Source organism: Dunckerocampus dactyliophorus, chromosome 3 (assembly GCF_027744805.1).
Source record: "Dunckerocampus dactyliophorus isolate RoL2022-P2 chromosome 3, RoL_Ddac_1.1, whole genome shotgun sequence".
NCBI classification, from domain to species: domain Eukaryota; kingdom Metazoa; phylum Chordata; class Actinopteri; order Syngnathiformes; family Syngnathidae; genus Dunckerocampus; species Dunckerocampus dactyliophorus.
The window spans coordinates 7212501-7230312 of NC_072821.1; the positions used below are offsets into that span (position 1 = coordinate 7212501).

The 17812-nt window shown below is 41.7% G+C and overlaps 2 protein-coding genes across 2 annotated transcripts in view; both read right to left on the bottom strand.

Moving 5' to 3' along the window:
- The window catches only part of LOC129178578 (transmembrane protein 266-like), a 69170-nt gene extending 58109 nt beyond the window's left edge, over positions 1 to 11061 (bottom strand). Inside the window, exons 1-2 of the mRNA XM_054770922.1 lie at positions 7848 to 11061; positions 7131 to 7242 (exon numbers count right to left, since the gene is read on the bottom strand). Coding sequence (XP_054626897.1) covers positions 7131 to 7144 — 14 coding nt within the window. The 5' untranslated portion in view covers positions 7145 to 7242; positions 7848 to 11061. The remainder of the gene's footprint in view (positions 1 to 7130; positions 7243 to 7847) is intronic.
- A 239-nt stretch (positions 11062 to 11300) lies between these two features.
- Positions 11301 to 17521, bottom strand: fbxo22 (F-box protein 22). The gene is made up of 6 exons (XM_054770931.1): positions 17303 to 17521; positions 16938 to 17070; positions 16677 to 16764; positions 14564 to 14662; positions 13000 to 13152; positions 11301 to 12782 (listed from the first exon to the last, which is right to left on the bottom strand). Exons 1-6 carry the CDS (start codon positions 17431 to 17433, stop codon positions 12613 to 12615), a joined length of 774 nt encoding a protein of 257 aa, XP_054626906.1. The 5' UTR covers positions 17434 to 17521; the 3' UTR covers positions 11301 to 12612.
- Positions 17522 to 17812: the final 291 nt, after the last annotated feature.

Sequence of the window (17812 nt, forward strand, 5' to 3'; positions counted from 1 at the left end):
CGCTCTTATCACCGTGTTACACACACACACACACACACACACATCATGACCTTTCTGAGACCCCCTGACGTTCTCCTCCAAAAAAGGAGGTTGGTAATTGCGAGACATTATTACATGTACACACTAACGAGCTTGCCTGCGACCACAGTGACACACACGCACACAGGCAGAAAAAAAAGAAGAGATATTCAGGGGAGTCGAACCCCCCCGGGGAAGGCAGATAAAATTAAATAGCGGACTGTAATATTGAGCGCCAGGTAGGAAAGGTCATTACGAGAGACAAAAGTTCCTCCAGGGAATCCACCGACCAAAAACAGAAGGTCATGGAAGTAACTGCGAGGCACAGACGCTGAAGAATATTCTTCATATATGGCGAGCGGAAGTGGCTTGGAAGTGGCATGCTCGTGACCCATGACCTCTTTGCAAATACATCAGCATAGTGGAGCCCAAAATGAGGCTTATGCAAGAAGTGCACATAAATGTATCACAGGGCCCAACATTAGGTACAACTGCAGCACAATACACATGTTGTGTCTTTACAAGGATATTACTCACCACATTGAAAGGAACACATCCAAACACTCTTTGAACTTCAATGGCAAATCACGACAATGAAATAAAAAGTGCCGATCATCTCTTTTCTTACCGTTGTGTGTCATACAAGTGTAAAAAGAAGCTAACCACAAATGTAATGTCATGTAATGACACCACTGCCGCTACTTACTGTGCTCACCTGCTGTATCGCCATAGTGACCGACTACTCGATAATGTTGGGCATTCAACTGGGATGAAGTCATGATTTTCATCACATAGCAGATCTTGGTTTTATATTGCATAACTTGCTTTGAATGCCAGTCTGTTTACGTCACGTAACTTCCTGTGTATATTCCTCTTCTCTTAAGACCTACTTGCTGTGACGTTTGGAACAAGTGATGTGGGAAAAGCCCAATAAAAAGCAAAATATGCATTTAGTTAATCATTGAATGCTGACATCTTGCAAGAGTTGATGAAGTCTCTGGGGACGCAGTTGCATGAAGACGTTTTGTTTGTATTTAACCTAAATTTAGGTTAATTTCCATATTGCACCCTTAAAATTTGAGGTTCTACGGTACTTGTAAAAATAGAATCTATGCATCTATGTACAAGTATTATTTCTACTACAGCTCTTTAGATTATGCCTGTGTAACGTAACATTGCCACAGAAAGTAAACTACCCAGCTTCTTTGGAATCAATCTGACTTCAGAGTGCCTTGAGGTGGACTCTAATATATTGTTTAAACTTTTATTGGACACTGTTCATGAATCATGAATCCCCACCCTCCTACTCTCAGCAATATAAAACCAAGATCTACTACGCGATGAAAATCATGACAATAAAGACTGTAAAGTTGGGCGGCTGAACGAGGCACATCAGGTTGATGGCAGTAAATGTTGGATTGGGGGTCGGAGGGTGGTTGTGGGGGGGCTGTCCTAAGCGTTAAAAAAAAAAAGGTTGCCACTGAGGCAGCCTAAATTAACAACATAGCCACTAGGTTTGTAACGGTTTAGTTTATTTCCAACATGCTTAATAAAGTGTACATTACATTTTTACACATGCACAATTAAACATGTCCGAAAAGGAGTTGGAAGAAGTAGAGTTTATTTAATCCCATACCTTCTCTGTGTCCCAGCAATTACGGATAGTCTGTTCACTTCCTGTGGTGATCGTGTACCAGGTTAGCGTTTGATGGTAATAACTAAGTAAGGATACATGATCAACAATACCGCAAAGAAATATAGTGGAACCTCGGTTAGCAAGTTTTTTGGTTAAGGTAAAAAATTTTACCTCGCTTTGCGTACATTTTCCAGTTAGACTACAACATGACGTGTCTTCTAAACTCACTCTATACCGAAGACGTATTTACACGTTTTTATAAATCCGAACACCCGATCCCACATTTATACATTTTTTTGGACGAGAGGCAAAAAGAGGTGATGACGCAACTGCACACCAATAGAGGTCACTTTTAGAGCAGTCTCAAGTCATAAAAAAAGCCAGAAGATCAAAAGAACAGCAGAGACTTCCGGTGAGAAACACTGAATTCAAGAAATAACTCATGGCAAAACACAAAAGTGGTGCCCGTGTTGATCTCGCTGCCACATCGTGTCTTTGGCAACAACACGTCTTCATTGAAAGTAACAGTAACCTTAAATGTTCATTTACCGCTTTCATTCGTAATTTACATGTATCTATGTTTATTTTCATTAGTTTTCTGCATGTGACCCTGTAAATGTAAAACTAGAAAAAGTTTTTCTTGTTAATACTTGGCCTTCTGGAACAGACTAATTGGACTTAAGTTATTTGTTATGCGAAAAATGCGATTCGGTTACAGTGTGTTTCGGTTAGAGTCCGACCTTCTGAAATGGATTAGTGACGCTAACCAAGGTTCCACTGTAATTAAAGTTGATTTCTAACTTCATGGGTTTCTGTGGTGAGGGGTAAAAGGTCATTTCCTACCGCAAATAAACCTATGGAAATTGGAGAAAAGTCGGCGGTGGCTGCAGAATCATATACGCAGTAATATGGATTACACGTCCGAAAGTGAAGATGAGGCAGAAGACGATGTGTCTGCTGAACCTCGGGGACTTTATTGGCAAGCAAATTACAGTGTAGTGAAAGAGCAAAAGCAGCAGAAAACAAATAAAGGCTCACCTTGCTTGTCTTAGCGTTTGTGTCAATATTCAGCCCATCTATCTCCTCTCTAACATCTTTCTGTTGTTATTACCTGGTTAGAGCCGAGACAATAACAGCACTTACATTGCGGCAATCATTGGGATGCTACACTGCCATGTAATAAGGAACATAGAAGCTCTTGTTGCCATAGCGACCCCTGGACCACCTACTGAGTCAGCCAGAACACTTCTCATGTTGTGTTAGCACTGATGCTAATGCTACTATTCAAAGTTGTGTGCGGAGTTTTTACTTGTCAAAGCCCTTTATTTGGCAACACACCGCATCTGGAAATTGGGGGTTCTAAATTGAGCCTGTAGGACTGAGACTGAGTTTCATGCCTACCACCAAAGGAAAAGGAAGGAGAAAAAAAATGATCTCCGCCAAGGCCAAACAACTGCTCTTGTTTAATATGCAAATCATGACATGCTGTTCCCTTCCAGTCCTGTAGGTGACAGTGTAATGTACACATAATTTTTTAAAAGTGCAATACACAGCACATGTTTTGCACCACGGAGCCATCTGCTGGAGCATAGCATAAATTGGCCCCGATGCAAGTGGACTGAATGGCAGAACATAAATTATTGGATTTGCAAGAATATGTAATTGGTTTACGGTCGTCCCCCGTGATTTTGCAGTTCAAACATCGCTCCCTGACTCTATTGTTTTTCAAAAATGAATTAATGATTGCTGTTTTGTGATTGACTATGGACTATTATTATTAAAAAATAATAATAATAATTTAAAGACAAGTAATACGTAATATTTTGATCACTGGGTGTCAGTCATGTTATGTTATATTGAAGCGACATTACCTTACATTACCTTAACACTGCAAGGAGTCATGGCCAAGGCATGTCCGACATGACATAGTGCAGGGTTCGGCCGCATTGCGGCTCCCTTTGCCGAGCGCGGTGAACACCGCAGTCGGGAAAAAGTGCATTTTCCAAAAGGATGTGAAATATCCGAGTCACCGCAAGTCCGTGAATGCATCTAGACTGTGTTCTGACTGCTGATTGGATGAGTAAGGGAGGCGGAGGTAGGCTAGTGTATACAGTCACTCTCAAAAGGTGAGGGAGTTTTGAGTTGAGTCTGAAGCAAGTTAAAAAGTAAAACAGTAAAAAACAGTTAAAAAAACTTTTTAAAAAAAGAGCATAGCAATATGTTTTATAACAAGACGCGACCCCGTGACACGCTAATTGCAGAGGTGGGTGGTGACTCCGGGAGAGGCAGATCGTGTGCCGCGGGAGATGACTCTGAACCCACTCACTGCTTGTGACTGCTGTGAGGCGGGGCAGACCTCTCGGCAGCAACCGCTGAACAATATGTGCTTTCACTTTCCCAATGAAAAATCTCCCAACGATGCCAGGAAAAGTCCTTATTTGTCGCAAGTCGCTTTTGAGAAAATAAGTCACCAAGAGGGTGAAAAATCTCCCAACGACGCCAGGAAAAGTCCTTATTTGTCGCAAGTCGCTTTTGAGAAAATAAGTCACCAAGAGGGTTTGGAAAGTCGTCAGATTTAGTGAGAAAATGGCCAAGACGGTAACACTGGGCTGCACATGAGATGGGAAGGAGAGGGAAGCCGTTCCTAGCTGAAGAATACATGAAAGAATCATTCATAAAAATATCAAAGCATCTATTCTCCGAATTAAACAATAAACAGGAAATGATTCAGAAAATGCAAGAATGCCTCTCTTTGAATAGACAGTCAAGGACAGGACCAAACGGTTATTGATGACAATTCAGAGCAGGCGTAAACACTCATATAAACACTCACATGCAGAAATGTGAACTCTGATGAGCTTTTTTATGTTAAAGTTGGCTACATTTTGTTGTCATTTATGGGATATGGGAAGCACTCAAACAGGCTTACATGGTTAAGTGTTTAAATGATTTCAGAGTAGGCCTACACATACAGTACGTACACTCTCCACTTCTGTTTGTTGAATTTTGTTGGAACAGGTAACATTTTTAAAAAGATTAACATTTTTACAAGTTTATAAGGTGTGTTATGTTTTGCGGCTCTAGATTTTTTTTTTTTTTTTTTTTTTTACTGGAAGAGGAGGCAAAATGGCTCTTTTCATAGTAAACGTTGCCGACCCCTGACATAGAGAAAACATGTTCTCCTCCCGGTCCATGTGCAAGCGGTAAGTTTTCGGCTTCTTTGTCCTTCTTCCCCGCTCAGTTTGAAACACTTTCTTAAGTTTAGAATACATAAATGGCGGGCTAACGAGTTAGCTCGGTAGAATGCGATGCTTAAAGCAGCAACCGTCTCTTGTCTCTGCTGTCAATCCCTTAGCCTGCAAATAAGAGTTTTCACAATGTGGTGTATACAACGAATAATAGGAGTGCAAAGGTGACTATAGGGGTGTTATTTCATGTCTACAGAGCTCTAATAACGATAACCTAATCCTAATCCTACGTCAGGGAGATTCACTTCTTGCGGTCAGGTCTGGAACCAATTTACGAGGGACGATCGTATTATATTTAAGTTAATGTCCATTTTCAATGTATTTCAATAGGTAGTTTACACAGTTTTACACTGCCTGTTCTGAATAAAAGGCACTGAAAAAGATGTCCAGCAAATATTCGAGGTAGTATCTGAGGTGTAAGAGAGATAGATAGTGCTTGAGTGTATATGGGTGTTCCTCAATACCGGGACAGGGTTGAGAAATTTAAAATTTCTCCTGTCTTGTGTTGAAAAAGTATTTGTGCATTACAGTTATTGTCATTTCGTTCACTATTATGGTTAACTAATTTTATTACTACTATTACCACCAATAACTATGACTGTTTCAATACAGTATTATCACAGTGGCTGTTGATATTATCTTGTCATTTCCATTATGGCCTTTATGGCCGTCATAGACATGTTGTTGTCGCCCTCTTGTCCATGCACACCCCCCTCTGTCTTCCTTTTTATCTCCTCCTGCTCCAGTCCAGCCGCTCCAAATTTGCATAACAATGAACATCAAATAAAGTCAAATAAAATCTATATAACAGGTGAAGAGTACACTTTTCCCTGGCAGAGTGAATCTGTTTTGCATGTATGGGCTTTTAGATCAACAATACTATCTGCCCCAATGACTGGACAGGACAAAAATAGGTATTTTATACATAACACCAGATGCTGGTACTGATTATGTGATTTGATTGTGGAATGCGTGTTACTGGGCAAAAGTGGATAAATGCCAGATCTGCTGTTACGGCAAGGATCTCTGCAGCTATTGAGTGGCCTATAAAATGCCCTGTAGTGGAAAGTCTGGAGGGGGAAAAAAATCTTGCTATTTCAGTGCCTGCCAGACACATTAGCTCATTAATAACATTCAGATTAAACTATGACAAAGTTGTGGAGCAGACAAAGGAATGTAACCAACTGACCTTTACAGTTTGGACCTGAGAGGAGCGGTTCTCAATTATTTTCTGTCATGCCCCCACTCGGGGACAGAAATGTTTTCACGGCCCCCCGAATTGAAATATATCTATTTATAATATATTTATTCAAATTTATTATCACTTATAATAATATCTATTTATTTATCGGTACTCTACATACTGAACTCCAAACTGAAGCCAGCGAAATGTAACAAAATGAAGAGCAGTGAAGCATGCAAGCGTATTCAAGAGTCAAACTGCATGCTGAGTACGACAAATTCATACATGTTGGGAGGTTTGCACTAATCCTTAAAGTCCTCCCTGCCTCTCACGCACCCCCTGACAATTCATACCCCCCCATTATTTGAGAAACACTGCCTTAGAGGAAGACAACAAAAGACTAAGATTAATAGAGCAGGATGAAGAACGCAGTGAACTTTGTGTAGCGTTTTTGTTTAGTACATTGTCACAGTATCAAGTAATAATACGGCAGGTATACCGGTAGTTTAGCTGCACATAAATATGCATGCATTCTCTTAGTTCCAGTATCATTAATAAGCCTAACATGCATGTTTGTGGACTATGAGAGGAAAGTGAGTACCTGAAGTACACCCACGCAAGCCCAGGGAGAGCATGCTTTCTCCATACAGAGAGGTCAGAGCCGACATGTGTCATGCGCTGTTTTTATACAATATATTTCATGGCAGTCTCATCTACATGTGACATATTAATAAATTGTGTTTGTTAAATAAGCTCTGCTTCTTCCTACTCCTTTTCGGATATGATGCATTAAACCGTTAAGCCATAATCAAATGGCAACAAATTTAAGGTCAACTCAGCTTTTGGTTAGTCCTCACTGTGTGTTGCCTTCACAGGTCGACCTCATGAGCAGAGTGTGTTTAGCATTCAGAATGAGGACACAGGTCACAGTGCTGAACAAAGGTCGTGATTGTGGGTGGAAATCAGTGAAGACAAGACGAAAAGCTGAGCATGATGCTAGTCACTTGAGCTGATAGTGTGTCTGTGTGTGTGTGTATGAACTTACCCAGCATTAGCCATGTTGTCAGGCGAGAGGGTGGAGAGATGTGTGTGTGTGCTTATCACCAGATTGCTGAAGTTTGCCTTTTCACAGCAAAGACACTGCTTTCATGTTGAACCTATGGGAGAACAAGTTGATCAAGTTAGTACATGCATAGAATTAAATACTTGCATTGCACTGGCAGCCCATAATTGCGTCCATGTACTGTAACTTTGATCGTGCGCACATCACTCACAATTAGGTGCACCTGTACACATCTAACAAGATCCAATACAATACAAAGTCAGTTTTGCAAAGATACTAATGCTCACTATAGGATGAGCCTAACAATCTTATTGTGGTTTGCAGTGGTGTATAGGTAGTGCATCACACTGGGAGCTGCTTCTGATATTTTCATTAACCCTATTTAGCTAAGTATATGTGAAAAGCAAAGCACGATGAAGCGCTATTGTACAAACACGTCCATCAAAACGGAGAATCATAATTTTTTTCTGATATTTAAACATACGACGATAACACGTCTTAGCTCAGGCGTTAAGAATCAAGACACTCACCCGACTTTAAAAGTTGAATTTCGACAATGCTGACACAAAACTTTTGATGGCTACACGTTTCGAGAATCTTCTATCACTTCCTGGTTGCAAATGTCCAAAGAATTGACATAAGCGAGTGTTCTAAATTAAAAAAAAACAACAACAACGAAGAAAAGGTGCTATTACGTACCTGCGTGGGACTCACATGGCTGTGGGTTGAGTAGCCACAGTGTGATGGCTCCCCTGGTGCTGGAAGAGACGTTAAACACGACACGCATCGTGGCCCGGCATAGTAGTAGTGGAAGTAGTGCTGCTGCTGGTCCGATTAGGTACCACCGGAGCCATGAGATGACGCCGCGGCTCGGCGGAGGGTTTCCCCGGCGAGCTCAGCGGGGCTCCCGCGGAGGAGGAGGTGGAAAAAGCGGAGGAGCTGTCCCGTCCTGAAGCGAGCCCGCGCTGGTTATCCAGTGCCTGCTACCACGGCAACAAATGTGGCCGAATTGTCACTCTAACGCCATAAAAATTTACACAGCAGCCGATAATTCGAGTGACATTTGCATCGCTTCGGTCACGACATGTAAAAAAAAACAAAACTGTATACGCACAGCGGTGTATTTAAAGCGTAGGACTAGCTTTACTTAACAGTCGATTTAAGGCCAAAGAGACACAATTTGTTTTATTAGCTTTGCCGCCTCTAGGTTGTCCCTCTCCGTGTCAGGAGCGTTTTTATGGTTTCCAAAAATAAAAAGATACTATAGGAGTAGGAATTGCCTTCACAGCAATTGGCTTAAGCTGCTGTCACTCATCGGGATTAGCCAGCCGATGGTTAGTGAGCACATCAATCACTGTGATGCTTCCTCCCACTGATGCTGAGGATGTTAGTGGAAGAAGCTTGCTACAAAACACACTCAATTATATCAACTTTACACTTTCAAAGGCAAGCATCATTGTTGTTTTTTAAGCTCTTAATTTATTTCAGGGACAATTTTGAAAAATGTATGATTTGGCACATTCTGTAGAAAAGTGCATCCACAACAAGGTAATTTACCAATAAATGAAAGTCTAGAAAATACACATTCGGTACACTTGTGCAATCTGATGCTTAGGTGTCCAAATTGCAGCCCAGGGGCCATTTGGAGCTCGCAGCTCATTTTTTTTATTGGCCCGCTGCATACATCTAAAAATAACATTGAAGACGGACCACATCAGAACATTAGGAAGGAAATTTATGGCAGGGGTTTCCACACTTTTTCTACCATGGGTTGCATACAGAAAAATTGAAGGATGTGGGGGTGCTACATTTTGTACATTAACAATGCTAAAGCCAATGTGGGTATGCTAAGCTATCTGAACACCCATGTCTTAGCTCTGTGGTATAGGTGACAAAGCAAAGTAAGTACTATATAGTAATAGGTCTCATGAATGAATGAATTTTATTTTACAATATGCCAAGGGCCAACAAAATCACAAGCTGCAGGCCAAAAATGAACCCTGGTTTAAGGGGAAAAAAAGTTACAATAGCCTAGTACAGGGGTTTTACAGGTGTGAGGCCAGAACACTTCAGGGGAGGCGCAGCAGCTTGATCAAAACAAGTTTCCTAAGCTAAGGTCCCTTATTTTTTAAGACAAAATTGAATAGATTTTTGCATCCTCCAGTGAGCGTCTAAGCAGAGTCTGCGTGTAATGGATACTCAAATAATATGAGAATTTTAATGCTAAAATATCATCTGTGATTTTTTTAAATTTACTGTTTTACCAAAATACTTTGATGTCAAATTATACAGATATAAAATAAATTATCAGTTTATGATCATTTATATATACTGTAAAGTCACAATTATGAAATATATATTTACTTGCATCACAGAATAGAAAAATTAGTTTCAGAAAATAATACGTTTTTCTACTGTTTTTGAAGAAGGACCTTTTTGTTGTTTCAGTTTATTTGCAACAATGACATTAGTAATGTATTTTTACTAACACATTTCTGAAAGATTTGTAAAATATGTAATTAATTTTTTCCCCCCCATACATACTTTGTTTATTCAAGAAAAGGTGATAAATATCTCAAAGTGGCTCCCACATCCTTCAATTAATCAGTATGTAGGCCACTGATGGAAAAGGTTTGGACACCCCGTGATCTCATGAGATCCAATACAGGAGCTGCCTTTACAAAGATAATGCTTGGTTTGATACAAAAATAGATTAAATGAAAAAGATGTTTTACCTGTCCATCAAACCTCAGCAATATGAGAATGTTAAACTGAACAGCTCGTGCTTTGGATCACAACAATTGCACCCAATGAAGTAAATATCTGGTAGAAAAGACAGGTATGTATATCAATATTAACATGACAAACGGCCATACTTAATTAGGTAAATTGCAGCTTTATCGCAGTAGGATCACAAGATAGAAAGTCGTCATACGAGAGAGAAAGTGGCTTTATTAGAAACCTATGCACCAAAAGCTGAGAGGTTTGTTTGTCTATTTTCTCCTCACCAGAATTAGGTAGTTACATACGGGCAGCACCAATAAATCTTAGGGGTGGTCAAAGTTTGGCATGTGGGCCACATGCCACCCATTTTGTGGTTTTTATTCCGGTCCATTAGGCATTTATGAACAGTCCTACAGTATTTTAGATTAAACTTTGGTGCATTTAGTTTGCTGTTTTCCTGCATTTGAGTCATTAATTGGTTCCACAAGATAGAACTCACGCAGTTTGTATGTTTCATGGACAAAAGTAATGAGATAGACTTCTAAATTAACCAAGGACAGGTCCCTGAATTTTTCATCAATTCTCCAGCATTTGTAGACAATTCAAGAGTTGCAACTCGGTGGGAATGCTTCGGGAAATGTTCTTCTTCTTCTGTTCCTAGTGTACAAAACAAGGTATCCTTGGATGAGTTTGGTGTGGAAGAACCCCTTCAGTGACATCTGACATCACAAATTGTCTTCTGGCTGAATGGACACACTCCAAAATCGTCTAGAAAGTCTTCCCAGAAGAGTCACAGCTCCATATTTCCTTCCATTTTCCCTTGCTGTAAGTGTAATGGCCCCGTGTCCAAATACTTATGTTCATATAGTGTACCATCATGACCGCTTTGTGGAAGAAAACTCCCATTCATTATACATGAAGAAAAAGTGCCTTTCTATAGCGTGGGTCACACAAGGGCAAAGCAAAAACCCTATGAAGTGACCCAAAATCTGCATGTCTGCAAATAATTTACAAATATTTTACAGGAGCGCTACAGTACATCATAATAGGATGCTAAAAGGGATGTTTAACTGTGTTAACAGGTGTGTGGATACACTGCAGACACACATGTTGACGTTAAAATGGCGGCTGAAGAGTTACCTCTGACGCCTTCCCGTAGGCATAAGGTTGAATGCCCCCCCAGCCAGTCAACCAAGATGAACCAGCGTCATGACTGTGGTGTACTCGTGCTGCAGACAGTCCGTGTCAGTGTCACACAGCGTGTAGTCATCTTTAACAATGCGGTCGCAACCGATTTCCCCGTTGCCAAACAGGCCAAAGAGCGGCACGTTGGGGAACACCTTCCGGAAGGCGTCGGCCTCCACGTTGCTCTGGTTGTAGTAATTCTGGCCTCTCCCGACGCACGCAAACATGAAACCCAGCGTGTTCCTCTCAGGGATCTTGGTGGCCTTCAGCCTCCGGATGGTAGCTTCAGCCGTCTTGGGGCTGACGACGTCCTGGTCTAGGAGCACAGACGCTCCCTGCACTTTGGGGCCGCTCAGGGCCAGGCCCACCACGCCGCACACGCCCTGGCTACAGCTATAGAAATGTTGCGAGAAGCAAGGTGGGAATATTGTTGAAGAGAGAGCAACGACATTCTCAGACTTTAGTTCGTGGCATTGATATCCAAAGCAACATGTATTTCCTCAAATAGTGGCCTCTGCTCCGATAGACAGTGCGTGCCAATTATAATCATCCACTTGAATAAATAAACACCACACCTTAGGAAAAAAAATAAACACTCGGCCGCACACATCGCCTACCCTATGACTGATGCCACGGGCACATGGCATCTGTAAAGCTGACGTTTATACAAGTAGTAGAGGTCACAGAGAAAGACTTATGTGACAATAAATACAAAATATATTATTGTAAAAGTGCATTTTGTCACTGCCAATGAAAAACATTTTACGTCCAAATTGTGTGATTTCATTTTCTACCCAAAAAACATGTTTGGCATAAAAAGAAAAAAATCACAATATTTTGAGCTTTATGCTGCCCAGCCCCTATTTTAACCAGTGAAGACCACCCTACCAAGAAACACACCCAAACGCCTGGTATTCTCTGCAATTGAGTAAATAACCTTCCCCATTTGCTAGGGGTGTCACGAGAAACTCAGTTCACGAGACGAGACGAGACGATACGATACACAAGATTGGGTTTATGAGAATGAGACCAGACAAGATTTTAACATTACTTTTAAGAAAAGTACAATGGAAAAAATATATAAATGCAATCTACTAATTTAATTTCTACTACACTCTGTGTGTATGCTACTGGCCCTGCCTCCACCCACCGAGACAAAGAGACTGTATGACTGGCAAAAGGGCTCACTCTGTTCATGCCGTTGTTCTATGGAACAAACGCGTCAAGGTGCTGAAACCAATACACAGAGCGAATTCTCTTCCTGCCTGTTTGTAGGCAAGAGATGAGGAAAACAGACACGTATACACATGGCAATATATTGTAGCCGGCAAAATGATCCCGGTAATTTTCATTTCTTGTGTGATTACTTAATTAATGTATTATTGTCCTAGGCCTAGTACCCACAAGACAAGGATCTTGTCACGTTTTAATCGTGTGAGATCTTGTGACACCTCTCGCATTTGCCACTATATGAGGAAATATAACGATAAAGCATACTCAGATTAGGGGAGGCGTCACTCTGTTCTGTTTCTTTTTTTTAATGGCTTGTTCTTTCTTACCAGCATCTGGTGGGAGAGAAGACACTTTCTACCAGTCCTCCTGTGATCAGAGCTTTGCTCTTAGCTAGAGGCTCCAGTATTTGGTTGAGGAAGTATGCCCCTCCAGATCGATATGCCTCATAGAAAAAGAGGAGCACCACTCGTAGCTCTGGGTTGTCTACTAGTCCTAAAGGCAAGAGACCACCACCGAATTTTAATACATAATTCATACATACAAGTAGAAATTCTCTCATGAACCGGTTGTCATTTGTTTTAAGGGGTGGAAAAACAAAATTAAGGAGCAATTTATATGACAAAGTGACGGTGACAGCTACTTGATTAATCAGAAAACTATCATGTACATTATTAAAATGCTCCTGTTCTGTAAGTATGTGTTCCCTCACCTGCTTCTTTCAAAGCGGCTGGGGAGACGGTCTTCTTACAAAAGTGAAATGGTTTGATGTGGACGCCCTCCATGCTGGGGAACATGATGGCAAAGCCGGCCTCCCCCTCCTGGTGCTCCTCTGGAGGTCTGGAGCCAGAGCCAGTGGGAGTCACTGCAAATGCACACATACAAGTTTAGTCATACTCATACTCACTGCTCATATTGTAAAATGAGAAGGTGTGACCAAAGTTTTGACATGTATTGTAAATTGAAAGAAAATTTGACTTCTTCTTGTAAGTATTTTATCCAAATTTAGCCATTCCAAAGATAGAATATGATATATTTTTGACACGCGAGCAAGGAGAACAGCATTATGTTATTTGGGCGTTCTCAGCATGAGCACCTAGTGGCTTTTAGAGAAACTGAAGCTCAGTAAATTCAAAAATGTGATTTTTTTTTTTTATTATTTTGGTGAGCGGGTGGAAATATAACACACAGCTCTCAGTATGATGCAAACAACCACCATTATAAACACACTATCATCCAATCAAAAGCATTATTATCTTTTTAAAGGCAAAATACACAGCTTTACTATTGGACTGAACAAATGCACCAAATGGAGTGTCTTGTGACAGACTGCCTCATTTAACTCTATATTTTGCTGACATGAAAAATAATTCGTACATTACAGAAAACATTTCACACACGGGTGTCATTTCTCCCCAAGCTTCGACTCTCTGGATGAGGTCTTTTACAATACCCAGCAGTCCATAACCAACATGCATAAATAACTTGTACTCTAGGCTATAAGGAAACCTATTACATGTCAGCCCAGCCTTCATACATTGCCATACATAATCCAATCACAGATTTCCTCCAATTGAATTAGAGCCACGGCGACCCCACGTTGACCCCACCCCCCACCCGCAATATCGCCTAAATGAGTGTTATGGCAAAACAGCCAGGGCCGCCATTAGGCCTGATCAACGACGGCAGCCTGACAAGCCATCATCCTTGCGAAGGAGAGCCTGCCTGATGGAGAGTCCCTTCTCCGCAGGGTTGTGATTATGTAGAGAAATGGTGAGAGGGGAGCGACGTAGACGAGGCCATCTATCAGGAGAGGGAGGTGCCAGCCCTCCTCCTTTCTGACTCGGCACCGGTGGCGTGGATTAATGCCGAGCTTTCTGCTGGAAAGCGGACTATTCCTCTTCTCAAGTTGCCCGAAAGGCGTCTATTTATTCCAGCTAGGAATTTTACGTCCTTCTCTGCTGCTTAGTGCAGCGGAGACCTCAACTTGTACTTGCCAAGGAAACATACACCGGTTACATCTAAACTTCTTTTTTTTTTTTTATTGGGCATGAGTGCACAAGTTATGGTGCCCAAAAATCTCTGCCTAGCAAAAAGTGACCATCCCTTCTAGCTTACTTCAGTTTTATCATAGTTGTGAAGTTTGACATACTACATTTCATCTAAAAGCAAATAGTAATCTTTATTTTTTTTTCTATGTAGCCTACCTAAGTAGTGGAAATGACCCCCGACAACCTATGATCTTACATGGAGGGAATAAGAGGAAGCATGCTTACAGACGATGCCCGGTGTAGCAATGCCCATGACATCACAATTTCGAGGGAAGAGCTGGAACAAGTCCTCAACAGTGTCTTGACTGTGGCGACTCCTCTTTGCTGTGGAAAAGTTGGGAAATGGGGAGAGGAAAACAGGATGTATTGTCATTGTGACATTAAAATGTTTGATCATATAATTGCTTTTCATGTCAGGGCACAATGAATAACACTCACCGAATAGACTGATGCATTTCAATTCAGATACTGTATATTTTATAGCAATAGTGCAAACTACAACAACTGTGAAGCAAACATATATGGATTCCTGTTCATCATGTATTCAATTGTCTGTTCTGATCACCACTTGGCTTCCGGCGCCTCAGAAAGGGGAAGTAGTGCCCGGTCCACACTGTTTACAGAGGGGACGGGGGCCTGCTGGCCTCGACTGAGGATATAGTCGCATGGTGGAAGGAATACTTTGAGGCCCTGACATACCTGACATACCATACATTGCACTGACATACCTTCCATAGAGGAAGCAGAGTCTGAGGACACCAACACGGACAGTTCCATCACCGGGGTAGTCAAAACACTCCCCAGTGGCAAAGCTCCGAGGGTGGATACGTTTCACCCTTAAATTCCTGAAGGTTCTGGATGTTAACGGACTGTCTCGGCTGACACGTCTCTTCAACATTGCGTGGAAGTCGGGAAGAGTACGTCTGAATTGGCAGACCGGGGTGGTGGTCCCCCTTTTCAAGAAGGGTGACCGGAGGGTGTGTTCCAACTGTGGGAGGATCACACTCCTCAACCTCCCTGGGAAAATCTATTCCAAGGTGCTGGGGAGAAGGGTACGACCGTTCGGCACCTCCTGCAAGGTGGTTTTCGTCCAGCTCTACACCCGTGGGTACTTGGGTGTTTGCCCAACCGGTCTACACGTGCTTTGTGAATTTGGAAAAGGCATTCGACAGTGTCCCTTGCGGTGTCCTGTGGGGGTGCTCCGGGAGTACGGGATTGGTGGCGTGCTGCTACGTGCCATTCGGTCCTTGTACAACCAGAGCTGGAGCCCGGTTCGCATTGCCAGCAGTAAGTCGAGCCTGTTTACAGTAAACGTTGGCCACCGCCAAGGCTGCCCTTTGTCACCAATTCTGTTCATAATTTTCATGGACAGAATTCCTAGGCGCAGCCAAGGCGTCGAGGGAGTCTGGTTCGGTGGCCTTAGGATCTAATCTCTGCTATTTGCAGACGATGTGGTCCTGGATGTATTCAATTGTATTCAGTCCCGCCAGGATTTCGCAAGGTCTGTTGTGATTGCTGCAGCCTAAAATGCCTGATATCTGAAAACAAAAATTTGTAGTGTTCTGAGGCTTATTTTTTAACACTTGTGATTTTATGAATTTGTTATCCATGTTTGTGACCCCTTAATCTAAAAAAAGCACAAAATTTCAACAAATATAAGAAAATATGCTTTATTTGCATATTTCTCTCAAGTGCAGAGAAGATTTTTCAACACTGACAGCAATTTAGCAGTCTCGCCAAGGATCTTGCAGGCCTTTTTTGAGATGCCTTTTACAGGCGTTTTTTCCAAAAATGGAAAGGGAAGTTGCAGTGTTTTTTTAAGGTGTTTACTGCAATCACATTGGGGGAGAAAGTGAAAGTTGCAATAAATTATTGTGATTTTCCCTCAGTGCAATTATATTAGAGAAATTTGTTGAAGAATAAGTAATTAATGCATATATATGACAAAAACAATCGGCTTTATTCACCTACCACAAAGTAAACCTGTACTCCACTGCACATAATTTACACCTCCTTTAGTTGAGAACATTGGGGAATTGTTGAACGTGATCTATAGCGGTGATTTTTGTTGGTAAATGAGAAATGAGAGATTATCGTCACACATCAGCATCTATCTCAATGTAAACAAAGATTGTGAGAATGTGGGTGGGCGATGCAGGGACACATTTGATTGGTTCGATTCGTTTGAGTGCTACTCAGGGACAAATTAGATTGGAAGTTGCAGGGACTGGACAAAGTTGCAAGGATTCACAAGGACTGGTTGAATTTGCGAGAATTGCAACACCCAAATCCTGGATGGTCTGATTTATATAGAGCGTATGCTATATGTAATACAAACCCTTATTCTGTCTGTAGCAGGGTGCTTGTCCATTGAAGGCCTCACAGTCCACCATGGCTAGAACGTTTTTGGGCAGGAGAAATACTTTCTGTGAATACAAGAATATACAAACAATCTTTATGACAGGTTAGTTAATCAACTATGAGTGATCAAATGTATGCCCATTCCCCAATAAATCTGTGAGATGTTGACAGAGAGGTGGATATATACATAGTTAGAGGCAGATTTGTTGACGAGATAGTGTACGTGTAGCATGTTTACCTCTACTTCCTCCGCCAGGACCTTACAGAGGGCGTGTCCCTCTGAGCTGGAGGGCCCACAGGCTGACACCCACGTCAGCTGCTGCTGAGTTCTCAGCACTCTGCGGGCACAGTTGCTCCATAGCCTGCACACGCTACGGGATAACACAACATTGTTAGCGTTGGCAGTATTTACCAAGCTGTTTTAGCAACCTGGTTCATGTTGAGACCAAATAACGCAATATTTAAAAGAATAAAACAGCTAAAAATTACCATTGGTGGCGAGTTCCTCTCACGAAGGTCACATTATAATCGCTTTCACTTCCATTAACAAGTCATGACCGTCGGTCAAGTTTTTCTAGTTACCGTGCAAACATGTTCGCTTACCTGGCGATTTGTAGAAGAGATTTGGTCGGTACGAATGTGAGAATTCGCTCGACGACCTCCGCCACATTGCTCAAAATGTAAGCCGCCTTGCTATCCTGTAAAGATACGTCGAAACCGGGATTATCCCCCATTTTCCCTCTGAAGTTGTGGATTTCGCAAAACAAGCCTGCTCTGCTAAGTGATTCACATTCGACCCGGAAGCGCTATTGAAGGAGGTGCAGCAGATGGCACACCACCCCTAGAGGCCAGGAGGTGCTACAACAACGAATTACGCTTTAACTTGTGATCATAAACAATTGCACTTAAATACTACTTTGAGCTCATGTTTATGAAATAAGCCACTTAAATTTATATTGTAAATCAATTTGTCTGCAGGGGAAGATAATGTCTATCAACGTGATGGATGTTTAGACAACGATGATTGAAATCTTTAGTTCTGTTGAAATGTTTCGTCAACATACTTTTTCTGAGACAAAATATACGTTAGTACAAACTAATAAAATAAGAGTA